This window comes from Pezoporus wallicus, unplaced genomic scaffold (genome assembly GCF_028554395.1).
Source record: "Pezoporus wallicus isolate ANWC-B61680 ecotype Strahan unplaced genomic scaffold, APGP_CSIRO_Pwel_v1 scaffold_7392, whole genome shotgun sequence".
Taxonomy (NCBI): domain Eukaryota; kingdom Metazoa; phylum Chordata; class Aves; order Psittaciformes; family Psittacidae; genus Pezoporus; species Pezoporus wallicus.
The window spans coordinates 4719047-4739279 of NW_026639923.1; the positions used below are offsets into that span (position 1 = coordinate 4719047).

General features: G+C 37.7%; 1 protein-coding gene across 1 annotated transcript; it reads left to right on the plus strand.

Annotated features, from left to right (window-relative positions):
- Positions 1–89: 89 nt before the first annotated feature.
- LOC130603263 (transmembrane protein 180-like) lies at positions 90–20233 on the plus strand. The gene is given in 9 exon segments (XM_057416892.1): positions 90–183; positions 3752–3927; positions 4690–4775; positions 4777–5259; positions 5261–5399; positions 8292–8446; positions 9749–9832; positions 10833–10976; positions 18418–20233. Coding segments are annotated over 9 exon segments (1476 nt in total). The 5' UTR covers positions 90–104; the 3' UTR covers positions 18548–20233.

A 20233-nucleotide genomic window follows, 5' to 3' on the forward strand; every position in this document is an offset into this window, starting at 1 on the left:
ACAACACCCTCACCTCCTCCGCGGGGAGCCAATGGGAAGCCGCCCGCAGGAGAGATCGAAAGGAGCCTAAACCAATCACAAAGCGAATTCGTATCAACCTGCCAATGAGAATGAAGGGAAGGTTGGTCTGGGCTAATTACGCCCCGCCCCGGCAGCTGGCTGCGCTGCCTCCCGTCGGTGGAGGTTGGGTGGTGGCGGTGAGGTGTGAGGTGGTTGCTGGGCCCTGAAGGGTTAATGGCGGCAGCTGGTTGCCGTGGGGGTGCCGGTGGGTCTGCGCTGGAGCAGAGCTGGCACAGCCCAGGGCTGGGCAGCGCGGCCGGGCGTAGGGTAGTTGTGGCTCCTGGTCGCCCCGTGTCGGGAGACCCGGGGAGCGCTGAGGAAGAGCGTGTGAGGAGGGGCTCAGCCCGCGCCTCGGTTACCTTAGCGGCGTCACGCCCAGGTGCGGGCCGCGGTCCCGCCACCTCCCCGGGGAGCCTCGGCGCCCGAGCGCGGCAGGGGAGGGCAGAGCCGAGTGTGGTCCCGCTGGGGCGTGCAGCTGCGGAGCGGCTGTCACGGCTGGAAACGGCCGTTTCCATCCCCGGGTGGTGCTGGGGCGCTCACCGCTCGCTCCCGCTTCTTTCCCCCCGAGGGGGGAGGAGCCGTGTCCCGTATCTGTAGAGCTGCTGAGGGAAAGCTGGGTTGATTTGACCAGTTTTAATAGATGAGCATCTCCAGACTTCCAGCCCTGCAAGTTTCTGGAGCCCCGTGCCTGCCAGGAGCCGCAGCTGGGCAGCCACAGCATCGCGGGCTGGGAGGGTGGCGGCATCAGAACATCTCCTCCCCTCCTGCTCCAAGTGCTTTGTGTTTGCATCCGCCCTCTGCTTCAGCAGCATTTCCCCGCAGTGTTACTGCTCGGGACTAGGAAAGCCTTTATTCTTTGTTCTGCCTTAATGTGGTTCAAGTCATGGTAGAAAGATGAGGAAGATACTTGTGTCCGACCAGTTTGTCAGGAGTGTGGGCATTGTGCTGCAGTGTGGGACCCAGCCCAGCAGACCATGATGTCAGCTAGTGTGCTTCAGTCAAAATCTGCTATTGCTTGGGAACCCGCTTTTCTTTAGACTCATGCTCTAGTTTCTTCTAGCGATTGTCATCTAGCCCTGGGAGAAACGCAAGTATGCAGTGTCTCACTGGTTTAAACAGTCTGTTCTTTTGGCTCAGCTGTACTAACACGGTTGTAACCACTAGACTGCCTTCTGTGAGTCACAAAATGTCAACACCTGTGCTCTAACCTACTCAATATAAAGGCTGACAATTAAAAAGAGCGAGCGAGAGAGAGAGGGTAGTCATGTGTGATTTCATTGTTATACCATTAAAGAGTGCATCTTTGAGGAAGGAAGTGTGGTACCTCAACTTCTAATTGAACTTATTTCATACACAAGTTACAGGGCCAGCTGTACCAATTAGCGTAAAGAGTTGTGTCAGATCCTGTATATTACAGTTAGTCATAACACCAGAGACCTGTTTGTGTGTTGTTAAAAGGTTTTTATTGAAGAAATTTCAAATTTCTTTTTACTTTCAAATATTCTGAAGCTCAGGGGATTTCTTTCTTTTTTTCCTGTGTGTGTAGGAAGGAATTGAGTCAAACATGATTTGAGAAATTACTGTTAGTTTGCTGGCAGTGTTTTAATTCGAAGCACTTTATTCTTGGTGCTCCTGGAACTGGAGGAAAAGGGGAGCTCCCAGTTCTCCTTTTGAAGACCTAAGCAAGGATCTCCAGGGAGAAATAGAGATGAAAAGTCTACCTTTCCAAAACCACTTCATCAAGTACATTTGTGGAGGCTTGAACATGCATGCCTTAAAATACCTAAGTGAGACTTGGTCCGTAACACACTTACTGTAATGACTTTCACAGTAACATCAAACTTACTTTAAAATATAAACATTTCAAATGGGCATCTTTTCAACAGCTTTATCTTCACTATAGGTTTCTCAGTAAAAGTTTACAAAACCAAACAAATAAAAAAAAAAGGCAAAATTTCATCACTTGAAAATGGAATTTTCTCTACAGCTTGAAAATACACATTACAATCATCCTCAAGTGCCTAAAAATTCAGTTATATTCTTACAAATAAATTGGCTTTAGAAATGCTTTGGATCAAGTTGTCAGCTTGATTTTTTGTTTGGTTTGGTTTTTTGGTTTTGTTTTTTTTTACCTATAGTGTGAAGTTGTCTCCTCTGTGCATCTTGTTTCATGTTGGAGTATCTTAAATATATATGCAAAGATGCATCCACATTTTATTTGCTCTTCAGGAGTTCATTTTCTGCATCAGGGGTGGAAAACCTGCTGTTCCGTCACTTGCCAGAACAGGCACGTGTTCAGTCCCTCCTGACTTGTGGCTTTTGCCTGGCCCTTACCTGGCAATTAGGATTTTACCATCTTCCCTTGCAACAGCCTGGCTTCAGCCACTTTGTAAGCCACAGGAATGCTGAAAACAGCCTTGGTTTTCATTTCCTGTTTCTTCCATGGCCATTTTTGTGAGGTGTTTGGGGAGTTGTTTATAGATCTGCTTATTGAGCTGAACAAGCAGATATTCAAAGTAGGTATTTTGATGGATATTTGAAAATTTCATTTAGGATAAACATGTTAACATGCAGAGGAGCAAAGTGTGGGCTATTCACAAAAAGTAGGTTGTAAAGCTCTGGAGTCACAGTGTGTAGTAAGGCCTGAGTTTGAACCTGAAATATCTCTAAATTAATGACAGACAGCTTCCTTCAAACAGGTGCACAGATGAATAAAACCTCAGCTAAAACCAGATACCTGGGAGAAGTATTTTTGCATTGGGCTTATAGAATCAAATGTGGTCAATGACTACCTTTACGTAATCATTACTGAGCTTTAAAAGGTAGAGGATTCCTGGAACTAGTTATTTTCACAGAATAGTTTATTCCAAATATGCTTAAGTGAATTGCTAGATAGATGGAAAAGGTTAGCATCTCAAAAAATTGTTGGCTGAAGATTTGCTTGATATATTAAAGAGCTCTATATTCTTGGGCTGAATCTTTGTTATTTGGACAGGCTTAGAATGCTATATACATGTGTTACATGCTAGATTTTATTTACATGCAAAGCAAATCAAGATGTTTAAACTCTTAAAAGTTTATGGTTTATGGTTTCCATTCATATCTGATTAATTTATTAGGTTAAAGTTGTTTCTCTAGCTTGTTAACAATTAGCATTTAAAAATACAAGGACAAAACTTGCTATTTGTTTTGAAAGAAATACTCATCTAAGTGCATGCTGCATTTGACATTCATAGCAATGGAGTACGTAAGGGGATGAATTGAGCCACTTCATTCCTACGCAGTCCATAATTTTAAAACGATGTAGCTAGTAAGACAGATCTAAAATGTATACAATTATTTGAACTCTACACCAAGATTCATGTCAGCAATAGTAGATTTTTCTATTGAGTCTGTGCACCAGTTAGGAAGGGATTCTTTTACATTTTTGTCTACTTGTCCCATTGAGTTTTAGGAACTGGTTATACTTAGGAATATCACTGACTTCTTAGTAATTCCATCTATTCAGTTTTGGGCTCAGTGTCTTATAACTCAGCAAAGTGTTTCTCATTAAAAAAAAAAAAAGGAAATAAGAATGGGGAAATTTCCCCCTAAGAATCCATTTCCACATGTCTGAAAAAGCAAATTTCCCATGTAATTTAATTTGGAAAATTTTACTATCAACTGTTGTAATTCTTTTTTGTAACTTTAGGAAGAAAAGAATTGTTCTTGCAGACAAAGTTTGTTTTGGGAATTCATCCTAATGCACTGGCGTATTCCATGACTACATTAGGTGCTGGAATGATGAACGGTATCTTTAACTTCTACTATGTTAAGCTTTTCCTAAACCAACACAAGATTTCAGAAGCAGCGTTTCATCAAGCACAGGTGTGGTACAATGGAGTATTCTGATTACCATGTTGTGCTTTGTGTCTGTGTTATCACAACACAGGAAGATTGGTTTTTTTTTACTTACAAATTAACTTTTGGATGCAGAGCAAATAGTTATACAGTAAATTAATTTTACATTTAGTTAATCCATAAGCAAGTGAAGGTACATGTAAAGCACATTGTTTACAGTCTTTAGACTAAGAATCTCCAGACTTTAACTGATGAAAAATTTTTTTCCTTTGATAGCTTGAAGTAATTTTGTAAACTAATCTTGTACCTCAGCTCTATCAATGTGTGTGACATTAGTGCTTTCCTATGGATTGTTTAAGTGCTTGAACACTGCCTTTACTCTGCAAGTCATTATCCGTGTGAGCAACCCTTATCGTAAATGGTCTCCTGAAAGTAATGGGCTGGCTCATGTTTTGAATTACTTAATGTGAGTGTAATATTTGGGCTTTGCAAGATGAAAGCTGAAATAAATAAGGTTTTGAAAGAGTGAAGTCTTAGAGACAGGGGTTTATTTCATGTGTAGTTGGGCACCTGCCTACTTTTCATCTTGTTTTTCAAAATTACTATAAATCTAAATACACTTAAGAATTAGTTCTGGAGACTGTTTTGACCTGAGCTTCCATCTTTACTTTTTCAGCAGAGATTTATTTTAAATAAACGTGGTATGTATTGCTTTTGTATTTGTATAACCTCTGCAGAAAAATCACCCTAATAATAAATTCTGTAGTGTTTCTTGCTTGTTTGTGCCAGGTTGTATTTATGATATGGAATGCCATTAATGATCCTCTTTTTGGGTATATGCAAGATAACTCCACATTCACATGCTGCTCAAGACACCATCTCAATCTTATATGGAGCTCCTTTATACGCATTAGCCTTTTTGCTTCCTTGGTTTCCTTGGAAACATTATGAAGAAGGGGACTGGCAAAGTGGTCTTCACTTCATCATTGCGTCATGTTCTTTTGATGGTTTGCTGACATTTGTGCTTCTAGCGCAGTGTGCGCTCTTTGCAGAGATTTCAACACGACATGAAAGTAGGCTTCAGCTTATTGAATACATCCAAGTAGCAACATTACTTGGCTCAACAAGCATTCTCTTTTGTGGTCTCATATCAAATAAGATTGAAAATTTTGCCTGTTTTCAGGCTTTCGCTGTTTTGGTCGCAGCATTAGCAACACCCTGTATGTGTTACACAGGCAAATACAGTACTAGGCAGTATGAGCAGCGAGAAATCTGTATGGAGAATGCTAATCTGGAAAATGGTGATGGAACTCTCTCCTGGTCCTCAGTAATTTCATTGACCAAACAGATAATGACAGAGAATGAACTTTTTCCAAGTCTTCCACGTAGCCTTCTGCAACAATTTTATGGTGATCTTTGCAGATAATCTTATTCCTAAGGACGTCCTCTCTTCCTCATTAAGAAGCATCATGTATGGAGCAGGCTTTATTTGTCCTCAGGTAGGCAGTTACACCTTTTTTATTCCAAAATATGAAAACATGGTGTTTTACTAGTTTTCATTAGTTTAAGGTATCCATTTACACTGTGTTGGAAACATGCTGTCTAATAAACCATTATTAATTTATTAATAAACCATAAACCATTCGCTATACCAAGAGACAAGTCTAGGTCACCAATGCTCTAAAAGAAGAAAGTTTCTGTATGTACAGGCTACCTAAATGTAAGGGTAGAGTAGTGAGAACAGGCAGGCAGACTGGTAGAGTATATGTTTACAAGAATGTAAGATTTAAGCATGCAAGGAGTGAATGTTTTGGATCCCACAGGGTTTATAATACCCAAGTATAAAGGAATGAAAAACATCGTCAAGATAAAAAGCTTCTAAAAGCAAAATCTCTAGAATTCTAGATTCTTTTCTCTTTGTTTTTGATTTTTAATACAGGATGGAAAAATAATCTCTTCTTCACGAAGTTTCTAAGATAAACTGCACAAAACACCAGAAAAAATTCTTAGGTATTGAAAGCATTGTTGAAATATGTGGTATCTCAGTCATGAGAACCAAACAAAACTCCAAATAGCTGCTCTTGGAGAATAATACATTCCTATTTATTTTGTTGTCTTCTGTCTTGGTCAGCTATATTCACTTGGTAGAGAGAGACACACTTTCAAAACCTCAGCCAGGGATGGGGGGAGGAGTAATGAACTGGAAAAGAAAAGAGAACCCTAACAAGTAATGTGTGAGATCAAGAAAAGCAGCAAAAATAAGTCCCTCAGAATGTAAACTTGTCTGAAGTGGAGCAAAAAATTCTTCTGTTCATTCCCTCCTAACTTCTTTCACTCCATCTTTTAAAACTTTCAGTTTCAAAGCTGAGTACCTGACTTTTCTCATAGGTGTCATGGTGCTCAAAATTTCTGACAATCGGGCTGTTACATTTGTTAAATGATAGTGGGTTTCAGTAAGTAATATGTAAAAGAAGATGTGTGCAAATGCATCTGGAATTCACAGCTCAACATACAAATCCTAAACGTATCTTCTTTGTTCCATAACTCCTAAATATCTGCAATTTCAACTTTTATCCTTACCACAGGTTTGGGTCTTTTTTTTTGTTTCCTGCAACTCAAACAACTAGCTGATGAACTTTGGAAATAAATCAAAAGCTACAGATGTTAGGAAAGCTTAAATATTTTTACACTCTATATATAGCAATCACTTTTGTTGATAAAATCAGCGTGACAGTGTGAAACCAACCGTCTTTCAGAAAACACATCTCTCTCTGCTCCCCAGAGACTCTTGTCTAGGTCACTGAACCATAAGAGTGTTTGCTATGACCTTATTTTCCTCAAGTTTTGTCCCTTTGAGCTCAAGATATAAGAGAATTCTCTTGTGTCAACATCCTGAACTTCACTTGCTGGAAAAGCACCCAGCCCTTGTAAACTAAAGCCCCTTCTTAGGAATTTGTGCTTCAGTGGCTTGTACTTCTGCCTCTGCTTCCTTTTAGTAGTGGTTGTGGAGAATAAAACCTGTCTACAAGGAAACTTCGTTGCTGAAACACAGGCAAACAATCTAAATTTGCATCATTAAGTTAGTTTGCTTAGAAATATGCAGTCTTGGAAACATGCAGGTATTAAGGAATATTCAGTCATAAGTACTTCCTGAGACAGGGTTATTTCTCAATTACAGGGAGACAAGGTCATGGTTTTTACAATAAACAGGCATTAAATAATCCTGTACCATTTCTAGTGTAGGCACTTTTCTGTAAAATGCCTGAAAACAGCCAGGGGACGAGGATATTTAAGTTTCTTTAAACCAGATTTTTTTCTTATACCAACTTTCCAGACTTTTTTTACCTCCCTGATCCTTGGTTTAAGTAGAAAACTTGAACTTATTTATGATAGTATTTGCCACAGTAATCTTTGACTGTAGCATCCTGGTTTTAATTCATTATGTTAAAGCATTTAAATGTGTGAACAAATGTACAAAGAGAATTCTTTCCTGTTCTTCATTTTAATATTACACTATTCATCTCTGTAACACAGAGGGAGGAGAAAATGTGTATCTTTATAGAGTCAGTGACTATTTTTTATGATAGTGATGAGGACTGCATACATACAGATGGTCACATAGGCTCGTATAATAAAAAGAACATAATTCATTACAAAATGTAAAGTGAGGAACAATAGAGAAGAGCTTACTCTTTGTTTATACTATAATCAGCACTTAATACCATTTTCATGAGGTTAGCCATCACTAGCTTCTCATATGGATTACTGCTTGCTATGATTGGCAGAACTAAAACGTAGCCATACGTGCTGTCCACTGGCATCTGCCTTTCTCTACTTGCTAGTGAAGTCTCTAACTTGCTTCCATCAGCTGTCTTGGTGAGCTTGCTTTATCAACCTAAAATTTGTGCTTAATTTCTACAAATGCCAGTGAAAGTAGTAATATTGATGAGAAAAACAATTATTGGAAATATTTTTGACCAGCAGTTAAAATGGCAAATGCTTGGTTTACAATTAATATTACTGCAAATTTAACTATTTAAGGGATATCAGACATAAAGTTCATGAGCATTAAATAATAGTATGGGAATGTGGGAAACAGTATCTTCCTCAGGATATTGTAGTTCTCAGCTGGCTGGTTTTGAGTGAAAAATCCTTCTTACCTGGTAGAGGTAGCACAGAATGAGCCAGTAGATAGTTCTTTTTTTCAGTTCCTAGTTTTTACTTGAATTGAGCTTTTCACAAAGGGTTGGTTTGTGCTTTAGTTTTGTTTGTTCTTTGTTTTTTTTTTCCTTAATGGTTAATAATAAATTACATCTGGTCTGTGCTTTATAGCTCTCCTAATGCTGAGATACTGTATGTATATCATATGTGTGTATATATTATCTTTTCAGTGCCTTGTTCTTCTCAGTCATGCTTCACTGAAGAAGTTTGGTTATTACAGAATCATCATGTTTTCCTTCTACTTTGAAGGAGTAGCTGCTGCTGTCATGTTTATTCTAGGGTCAGAACACTGTTATCTGTTGGCATTTTACCTCATGACAAACATGTAAGTAAATACACTTCCCTTTTCATAGATACAGCTTAAATAATTCTAACAGAGTGGACACTTGCTTTTAATAGCGTGAAGATTTTGCCACTTCTTTTATGGTTTTCTTTCTGTTCTGTTTCTCTTGTTAAAAATGTTGAAACTCCAGTTACAATTTTTTTCAGCTTTCTTTTTATTCTGCTTCAGCTTTTAATTTCTGCTTAAAAAAAAAAAAAACCTGAAGTATGAACAGTGATGAAGGTTTGCAGCCCCATGCTTCCAGCCACTTACCTGCTATAACATGAGATTCAAGGGAAGCAGAATCTCTTCTGATCCACGTAGACAGAGGAGATCTCAGCAGAGAAGCTCTTATTTAAAAATAAAGACCTTTGTATCAGAATATTGTCACAGTGGTTTGGTGGTGGTTTTTTTTTTTAATTTTCTATTTTAATGCATTCTTTCTACATGTTCTTTCCTACCATCCTTCATCTTTTTTCTTCTTTTCCCTGTTTTCATTCTCATTTTCAGTATATCAGTCATGGGCTACTGTTAACACTGGATTGTGTGAACAATAAATTGAATCTCATTACCTGCATACTTTAAATGGTGAAGATATATGTTGATTTCCCCAGGAAAAAAAAACACCTCTAAGGTATCTAAAGACTCTATGTTTAAAGTGCTAGTTGTTCAAAGCCTCTTCTAAATAAAAGCTAATCACACCCAAAATGTACTAAGACATAGGAATCTCAATATTTGAGTTTATGGATTCTCTTCACAGTTTAAGAGTTGTTTCTGGGTGAGTGTGTTTAAAGGCATATATATACACACATATGCAAACATGAATACAATGTAAGTAAATATATAGGAATGCATATCAAATCTTTTTATTGTCCTAATTCTCCCACTTGGAAGTTTGTCTTCCATATGGTCTTTCTAGTAATGCTCATGTCCTTTTCAAATTTCAAGAAGAAATTTTCAGTCACTCTTTCCTCTCAGGTGCTTCTCTTCTCCATGTCATTTTAAGTGACATTTACTGATAACCTCAAGTAAATATTTATGACCTTTTGCACCAGTGTCCGAGAAAAAAAGAGAAAAGAGAAAAAACCTAGGTTTGCATATTGCTTTGTAATTCTCAGTTAAGAACAGATCTAATAATGCTTTCAGAGCTGCTGTTTAAACAGATAAATCACATAGTTTTAAAGAAAGTCTCTGTGGTTATGGAAAGGTCAGTATTGGGGTATGTATGCTAGAATGTCAGTTACGATTTCATTATGAAAGTGTATATAAGAACTGTGATCATCTTAAATATTTTGTCCTTTTTTGGGTAATTGTGCAAGCTTCATTTAGTTTGTTCAATTTGCCTTTGGCAGATACTGTTGATGCAGATTTAATAAAGCACAAGTGGAGGTATGTCCATCAGAACTTTTTCTGTAAATATGCTATCTCCTTGCCATGTTACTCTTTCATAAGCTAGATCATGTCAAAGTAAAGACAGTAAATAGTCTTGGATCCTTGACACAGAACTAGTTTTTGTATGAGCAACTTAGCATAAATAAAGATATGAACTTTATTCAAGTTTCCTGCAGTTAATTCAGTAGAGTGATTGCAACAGATTATTAAGTAATTTCTAGTTTTAATTATACATAGTATAAGCCAGGTCCTTAATTTTTTTTTGTGTTTCTGTTTTTGTTAGCTTCAATTGAATTATTCTGTAACCACATACATTTATTGTAATTTACAAAATTTTCTGAATAAGGCCTTTCTAACATGGAAAAGGTGCTTATAAAACTTTGCCTATGCTACTTCAAGTGTAAATTTCAAAGTCTAACTGGTTGCTGTTATCTCTCTGAAATAAAAATTGATAAAACCTGCTGTGATGTAACATATTACAACTCATGGATCTTCTGGATTTTTACCAAAGTGCAGGTAACTTCCCACTGCTTCCATCAATGTTTATTTAAGTGCAGATTCAGTCCTGGTAACTGTATGAAAGGACTTGCCCCTCAAAGGTGAGAGCTATTGCTTTCATGAATAAAAAAATGCCTCCTTTTCTGGCCACATGCATGTAAATTCTGAAGTAATTAACTCTCCCTGCACTGTTCAGTCTAACTTCACTTCAGTTATCACTCTATGTGCACAAAGTTGAATTTGACTGCAAGTCATTTCAGAATTGGGGCCATGCTGTATATATACACCAGAGGTTTATTACCTTTCATTTCCAAAGAAATTTAAATTTCATTATGATGATTGATCTGTTTGCTATAATGGATGAACTATATAAAGCCAAGTATCATAACAGTTACCATCTGCATATTAAAATGACTTTAAAAATCACTGTTGTAATTAATATACTAACAAGTTTGTGTTGTGCATTCATTTCTTGGGTTTTTTTCCTTAACTATTTTAGATCACCACTTTCCTCTATGGTTTTTGACACCAATGCTTTATTTATGAAGCCTGCCCAATCTTTGGCTCCAATGCTTGTGGTTACAATACTAAATCAATTTGGATATGAGAACCTGAATAATGAAGTTGCTCAACCTGATCCAAGGTGAGTTCAAAAGGGATACTTTAAATCACAGAAATTAACATGAAATAATCTAAAAAGCAAATTAATCTGCAATTAGTTTGCATGAACTGCACTTCAAAAGCATGAGTGCTTTAAAAAATATTTTTCTGTTTTTTATCTGTGGAGGAATAGAAATAGTTTTTAAAGGAATCATTTCCTAAACAGTACACATGAGGGTATCTACCTGATTTTGAAACACAAAGGATAAATTTCAGTAGTTGACCACCTCCTGTTCTATTGCAAAAAAGAAAAGAAATCTTTGAGATCACCTCAAGATAGATGTTGTCCTGGCTTTTGTGTTTTGTTTATCTCATAAACCTACTTCCATAAATACATAATTCTAACAGCATTGCTTTTTAGATACATTTTTGTCTGAGAGAAAGCAGTATAATCACTGGAGGAAGGGAATTTTCCTCAAGTAGGAGTATAATTTTGGCTTTGATACTACTTATCATTCTAATGCTAACGATTTCATTGCAGTCCCTGGAGACCTTAATACACAGGTTGCTAGTTAGCACATTGGAAATGCATGGGCTTTTGTAAAAAACTAATAAAGAGGGAATCAGTACACTGAAAGGGTCAAAGGGTGTTTATTTATGACCAACAAGAGGAAGTGGCAACATGAGGAATGACCGAAGTCAGGGCTATAAGGCAAAAACCAGTCTTGATAAGGATTTGCTTGAGAGAACAACCTTAAATACACAGAAGACAATTGTACGTGAACTTTTGTGGAGGGAGCTCTTGAAGGAGAAAAGACTGGTTGTGTCACCTGAGGCTGGTAGAATGTGTCGTATTTGAGGAATTTTCTAAAGAAATCTCTGAGTAAAAACATGGCATGAAAAGACAACAGGTGGTCTTCAGAAAAGCATCCTGACACAAGCAAAGAAGGCTTTACTTTGAGGCTGTTTTGATTGAGTTGATTGAGTTGATTTCATTTTAATACATTCTGTCCATAGCCAGCCAGTGAGATGATGTGAAGAGGACATGAACCTCATTATAATGTCAAATAAGATGGGTGATCTTTTCTTTTGCAGAAGAGTCCTAAGTTGAACTGGATGTGGATATGAGAGGGCTGAATATATTAATCTTGATGATTCAGAGAAAATCAGACTTAAAACATAAAACCTGCAGTTCTAATCCATTTCAATCAGATAAATGATACCTTTGTGGATGGATTTTAAATCACAGTAATTACAAATCTTTTTTTTTTTCCCAGTAAGTAGACTCTGGACTATAGCAACAATATATTTCTTACATAGAGAGCTGAAATACTTTGCTCAGTCTCTAAAACTGTATTTTCACTTCAGTCATGCTGAACTTTGATTTATTTAACTAGAGCAAGAAACAGCATAAAGGTACAAAGCTGAGATCAGTTAATCAAGGAGCACCTGAATTATATTTCTTTTGCCTATCCCTTCGAAAATAATTTCTTAAATCTGAAGCAGTCTGCACATGTTTTCTGTATGTATATATGTGTGAATGTGCATGGCCTTTTCTTTGCAATTGGACTACTGTGTGGGCATAAAGTCCACAAAGACCATACTACTCAGGATTGTTTCTAGGGAGTCAGTTTGCCCATGGCAATGTACTCAGACCATTGACTGAGCTAAAATTACTTACACGTATTAAAACCCTATCAGATCTATCTCAGATTTCAGCCATAGGCAGATAGCTAGAATACACTTGCCTCAGGACAAAGCTGGTTGGGGTCAAAGAGAAACTGAATACAGGAGGTTGCTTAAAATATGCTCATACTGTTTGGGAAAAAGGAAAAAATCACACATGCGAATTACATATAATGAAGGGTTCTCATCCATTCCAATACAATCTCAGCTCCACTGTCCTTTCTCCTTCTCCAAAGCTGGCAGCATCTATTAAGTGTTCTGGGAAGCATTTACTTAATTAGGTATAGTGTTAGTGAATTGTCAAGATGGCCAGAGAACCTTTATTCTGCATTAACAAAATGTTTGGGCCCTGAATAAATATGTCTTAAAGAGTTTCCAGCAATGTTGTTTACTGGGAGGAGAGAGAAGGTGCAGTCCAAAACCATAAGCTATTTCCTGAATCTAAATTACTTAGTTTTTCTTAATATACAATTAAAATTCTTAATGTGGAAAATTAAATCATAGCAACAATGAGGGAGCAGCTAAGCCTGGAAACCATTTGCAGGCACATTAGGTCAATAAAATCATCAGTAGTAGTCAGCACGGCTTCACCAAGAGGAAGTCATAATTGGCCAACTTGATAAACTTCTAGAATTACATGACTGGCTTGATAAATGAGGTAAAAGTGGTGGATATTGTCTACTTGGTCTTCAGTAAGACCTTTGAAACTGTCTCCCATAAGATCCTCATAAAAAAGCATTTGATATACAGGTTGGATGAGCAGACAGTGAGATGGGTTGAAAACTGGCTGAATGGCCAGGAGTAGATGGTTATCAGGGCATGAGGTCTAGTTGCAGGCTACTAACTAGTAGTTACACTAGTGGTGTATCATCAGGGTCTATAGTATGTCCAGTCCTGCTTAACATCTTTACTAATGATCTGGATGATTGGGCAGGATGTACCCTCAGGAAGTTTGTTGATGACACAAAACTGGGAGGTGTGGCTGACACATCAGAGGTCATGCTGCCATCCACAGGGATCTTGAGAGGCTGGAGAAATGGGTTGACAGGATTCTCATGGTTCAATAAAGAGAAATGCAAGTCCTGCACCTGGGGAGGAACAAGCCCAGGCACCAGGATATGACGGGACCACCCAGCTGGAAGGCACCTTGGCAGAAAAGGACCTGGGGCCCCTGGTGAACACGAAACTGAACATGAGCCACCAATGTGTTCTTGTGGTAAAGGCAGAGAATAGCATTATCTTGGGCTGCCTTAGACAAAGTATTGCCAGCAGGTCTAAGTTCCCCTCTGCTCAGCACTGATGAGGCCACTTCTGGAGCACTGTGTCCAAATGCGGCCTCCACAGTACAAGGGAAACATGGACATACTGGAGAGAACCCAGCAGAGGACTACAGGTTATTAAGGGACTGGAGTATCTATGAGGAAAGGCTGAGAGAATTGGGACTGTTCAGGCTGGTGAAGAATCATGAGGGGGATCTTCTTAACGTGTATAAATATTTTATAGAAGGGTGCAAAGAGGTTGGATTCAGGCTTTTTCCAGTGGTGCCCAGTGACAGGACCAGATCAGTGGGCATAAACTGAAAAACAGGAGATTTCTTCTGAACATCAGGTAACGCTGTTTTATTGTGAGGGCAACTGAGCAGTGGTACAGGTTACTCAGGGAGGTTGTGGACTCCCCATTCTTAGAAATATTCAAAAGCTGTCTAGACACAGTCCTGGGCAGCTGGCTTTATGTGACCCTGCTTGAGCAGGGGTTTGGAGCAGGCGACCTCCAAAGGTCCCTTCCAACCTCAATCATTCCATGGGTCTAAATCTGTGAACAAAATTCCAGTATTTAATGATAGTGAAAATATGAATATGTTACAGATAAGCAGTTGCTTTTTATATACAGATCTTGCTTGTCACTTTAGGTTTTTTTTTCACAGTTATTTCACAGATGCTCTTACAAAGCAAAAGAATCTTAATAAGACATAACTTATTATCTGTGTTTAGCTTGGGGGATGTTGTATGTTTTATATATTAATGTTCTGTGGACTGAGTGGAGAAAAGCGTGGTTTCGTATTCTCAGCAACTTCCCAGCTTTTGCTGTAGTAAAACATATTTTCCAGCAATGAGTTTACTGTTGAAAATGATAGAACATCATTATTCACACTTATTTTTGTGTAATATTTTCATTTAATTTCCTCATTCCTCCTTTCTTGATGTGTTGCTTACTCAAGACCATATGGAATGCTGAAGCTCAGAAACTTTCTGAATGACTTCTACTTGCATATCAAAAAAAGGTCACAGCTTCCAAGGGAAGGGGATGTCTTTTTCTCCTCTACTTCATTTATCTTACACATTTTATAGCATTTTATTAATAGCATACTGCCTTTAGAAGTTGCCTTCATAAATATGCTCTTTGGTGCTCATCTTCCCCTGTACCAAAAAAAGATAAATATGTCTATCAAAAGCTGTCTGCTGAGACCAATCATATATCTTCTGATTCTTATGCCTCCAGCAAAAAGTCTGTAAGATGACACGACCTCATCTACACTTCTTCATCATTCCAGTGACCTCATTTTTGTTCTTCAGCTGTGTGATGGCTCCTTGACATCCTCCATGATAAAGACATTTCATTATTGCTTCATTAGAGCACCAGAATTCCATGAAGAGTACCAACCGACTATAAGGTGCTGGGTTTTAAGCTTTGCCTGTCTTCTGTTGCTATCATGCTGTTGAGCAATTCACACATCTATGTTTTCTGCTTCAGTAAAGTCACATTCCCAAGCAGCTTATTAGGGCAACTGGCAAGTTATGAGTGAAATTCTTACTGCAAAAGACCTTTTGAGACAGTAGTTCATCATTGTCTTGATGCCTCTCTTACAGTTGTACCCTGCAGCACACCCAAGCTGGTAAGACAGTGAAGAAGTTTTATACAAAGAGTAAGATTCCAGAAGAAAGGAAAATTCGGTCCCCTTTGTCCTTTATCTGTGAGGTATCATAACACTGCCGGGTGGATTGTTAAGATTCATCAGAAGTGAGAAAATGATTATTGCTGAACAGTGATTCCAGTACTGGATTAAGCCAGGCATTCCGCAGACCTGGACTGTCTTTCTCTTCCTCTGTACCAAAGCCTTTGAACTTACCATTCACATCATCAGCTCCTTACTTACCAGTAATTTTTTCTGCCTCAGTGTGGTTTCTTAGTCACAGTGATGTCTTCTTCCTTAGCAGCAATCCAGTACCTCTTGGTTTCACATCTGGTATCATAATTCTGAAGTGTCACTTCTGCTATGAATAGTGTGTATCTCTTACAGAAGTTGTCTTCCTCTTTGGTGTAACCTTATTCACACATGAAGTTGGCCAGTATATTGTACACATTTCCATATGTGTTACACATGGTTCTGCATACAGTAATATACACGTTATACCACATTCTTAGGGAATTTGGTCACTATACATCAGGTAAGCATTTTGTAGTGGAAGATAGTTTAATGAGTATTTTTAAATATCCTTAAAATTTTAGCAGTAGTCCTATTGGGACCCCAATCCAAAAAAATCCCAAAACTGTCGGGATTTTTTTTTCTTTTTGTCCATTATCATAGCAAAGCATTACCTGCCCATATGGCTTGGGGGTTTTCTGTTTGGTTTTGGCTATGGAAAAGATACCTAGTTTAAAATCTCCCTCTTCTGGACAGCCCCTACAATTACAACTAACTTCTCGTGAAAGTGTGCTTTTCAAATTCATTCTTCAGAACTCAGGAATTTGACAGCAACTCTTCATTATTTATTGGAGGCACTTTCAACTGTTAATACTTTCATACTGAATTACTGGAGTACATGACATTCTATTCAGAGTGTTATTAGGGCTGTTTATGAAAGATTTTATGTTTTATTCCTGTGTGTGCAAAAAAATGTAGACATGGAAATTTCTGAAGTTACTGGTTCAGCTGTTACTATAATGAAATCTGATCTCTGCTCTTGATTTATCCCAGTCCCTTAATGAAATATTTTCCCATTCCTTGTTCTGTGTACCAAAGATATTTTTCATAATTCCTGCAGTAAATCAGGCTTTTACAGCACAATGGATAATATTGTTTTCTTAAACCAACCAAATCAGGATTGCACTGGCGCGAGTGATTTCGCAGATGTTCTTTCTTTTTCTTCGTCCTTCCTGAAGTCCATGTGTAAATGGAATAATTTTACTAATGAAAACTGCTCTTTAGCATGCAGAACAGGCTAAGTACAACCCCAACATCCTGTTAACCATGTCTTAGTCCTGTTTCATCTTTAGCTAGGTATGTAATTTGTTGGTGGCCTCCCTGCTGACATGGCTCATACAGTTAACTACTGGCAGATGTGGTGTGCATGATGTAGGCGCTTGTTTACTTGTAGGTGGACTGAAGATGCAATTGCATACAGGCCAGTAAACAACATCCAAATGGTAAATTATTGTTACTGCCAATAAGCATTGGCTATGCACCAGTGACCTGCTAGCGAACGCTTCCAGTCTTGTATGTAGTTGCCCAAGTGATTTAGTAATTCACTTGTGAGCCTGTGGGTTTTTTTGTTTTCTTATGTAGCATTAGCATATACATGACTTGAGATCAACCATGATCACTGTATGAGTGTGTATATGTACTAAGGACTAAATCTGGCCTATGATAAACGCTGCAAGCATTTTTTCTGTTAAATGTAGTGATATATGAGTTGATTCTTTAATGATTCAGAGAAACTTAGGTTTTATTGAAAGGCCTGCTCAAGTTTTTTTCACAGATCTCAATTTTTTTTGGATCACGTCCATACCTGTTCTGTGAGACTCCTATCTCATCCCTTAATGATAAAGAAAATAATATAAACTGCCTCATGGAGAGAAAGTTCATTTAGGGGCTGTTTCTCAGCTTGAGTTGACTTTCCTGCTATTTAGTAATTAGAATCCAATAATTAACAGAATGCCAGCTGGTAGATAATGATTTTAGCTACTAGATAAATGCCTAAATGTATGCTTTAAGCTGTCAGAAACCATACTGTTCATAAAAAGGCATAAAAGGAAACTCATTAAAGTCCAATATTTTGCTTTTCTCATTCATATGTGTTGATGTTTTTATCTCTTATTCCTTAGAGAAGATTTAGGTGAGGAGGTAGTATGCATCCATGTGAATAAATGAGAATGAATGTTAACCTCACATGTATTCCTTTTATGGCTTTTATTATCTGTAATAATTTATTTTAAACAAAATAAAACAGTGCTTACTATTTCATATAGCCCTTTACACCATACCTAATTCTATGCATTAATCAAAACCTCCATCTAGCACTCAGCAACTATAACAACACACTATGTGGATACCTAGAAGCACAGATTTTAACTTAAATAAAATAATTTCATATTAAAATGTTTACTTCCATTTTCTGCTTTTATTTCTCTTCCAGATTTTTCAGTCCTCCTAAAGCTTTTCAAATGCTCTGTTCTGTAATTGGATTATATTACTTAAATTGATTTCTGTATTACATAATACAGATGTATAGTAGTGAACAGGATTTCATAGGTTGCCTACAGTGTATTGAAATTAACTCTTTGTGTACTAATTATATCATTTCCTCCCAGCTATTATGAAAGGAGCAAACAACATAAACGCACATTTGTATGTAGAATTAGAAAATATAATTGAAGTGCATTTGATATCTGCGATACTTGCTTTTAGGATTGATTGTACAGAGTAATGTGTGTACATGTATATAATGTGAGTCCTTTTGTTGTGAATTGACCGTTAATCTTCTTCACCTTGAAAGCTATGTTTGCATCTTCTTCACCAGCTTGTTTTTAGGTCTTCATGATGCCATGTTCTATTTGATCTGTCTGGTTCCACTCTGCATTGCAGTCATCCAGATCCTGGCGTGGGCTCCCTTTTCAATCCAGAATAGTCATGTAACAGCTGTACACTAAATTTGTAACAGTTGGTCAGTAAATCAGACAGTATGTTCTGAATGTAAAAAAGCAAAATTGCATTAAATGGACTATTAGACCAAACACAGTTTGAGCCATTTCAGTGAAGATGCATTCTTCAGCCTATGAAGACTGTAACACAGATCACATTAAGCCTTACTGCTGAGCCTGCACAGAGATTTTTCTAGTTCAGTTGTTTTTCTTTAATGGGATTTATCCTTCATTACTAGGTAAAGCCGTTTCTGGTATATACTGGTCACTGTTAACTCCTTTGAAGAATGGATATCAGTTAAAGGAATCCCATCTCAGCACCTGGAATTCAAGGGAACTGCATTTTCTTCAGCTTCCTCAAAGATGGCGGGTTAATTCTGCCATACTGATAGAATGGCAGATCTCTGAAGTTTATCTGGAAGAGCCTGGCGGATACCCTTCATGGATGGCAAAGAGATGAAGAGAAAAATTTAGATGGTGTGTAGCTGACGAGTATCAAGGCAAATCCGACAACTACCACGGGAAGAGCCAAGAGTAGTTAACTACCCCGTAAAAGTCTGTGTAAGGCTAAAGAAGAAAAAGATGAAAATGCTGTTCAGAAAAAGCTCCATATAGCTTCACTGGCTTTCCGAGTGTCTCTAGTTGTGGTAGGCAGATGCAGTTTTCTGGGTTTAAATGGGAAGATTATTTTGAAGGTACCATATTGTTAGTACTTCATACAGAATGTCATTGTGGTAAGGAAAACATTAGTGTGGGGATATAGTGGTGTTCAGTTAGCTGGACAACTCTAAGCATAGGCATACTGAGTCAAACTCTACCTGCTTAGTAGTGTGGCACTGGCAAACTCACTTGGTGTGCTGACAGTTGAAGTTAATTAATTTCTGATTAATTATTGCTAGCATCTTTTCAGTTACACTTTTAAATGGATCCTGTGATTTTTATAAAAGTCTATTTTGACAGAATTTCAGGAACATTGATCCTCTTTTTTATTTCACACAGATTGTAATGATAAGTTGCTATGTTTTTTCCTCCAGTATATCCAGCATGTAATTTTGTAATGATATATAGCTAACTATAAAATAATAATATAATTTTTGTTCTTTATCTTGCCTAGGCAAACAATTTTAGAAGCACCTTTCTTACAGAGTGCTAGTCACTTGAAAGTACAAGATGCATTGTACGTATCCTGATTTTGAAGCGCTGAGCCAGCTTATTTCTAAGGCTTTACATTTATTGTGATAGGCAACTTGAACAGAAAGGAGTGTAAGAGTGCATTTTGGCAGACACCAGTATAATCTAATGAAGAGGTCTGAGACTGGAAATACCAGTGTTGAAAAAAAGTATTTTGTGCCTTTGTTTTTACATTTGCAGCGTAGAAACAATGTTTATCCTTGCCTTTTTTGAAGTGCAAAGTGCTTTCAAGGTGATGAGTGAAAAAGTGGGATAGCATTTTTAAATATTTAGATATTCCGAATGAACACTTTGATAGGAATATGAAAATTTACGTTAAAATGTAAGAAGGCAGAAGTGTGCTGGCATTTTAAGTTGCATTATCGTTTTTTTGTCTCTGTCTTGTCACAGATACCATTATTCATTTGCATTGTACGTGCTAATAGCATTATGTACACATTTTAGCATCACTTGTATTTATGAATCTAAAGAATATTTACACAAATACGAGAGCAGATAGACATA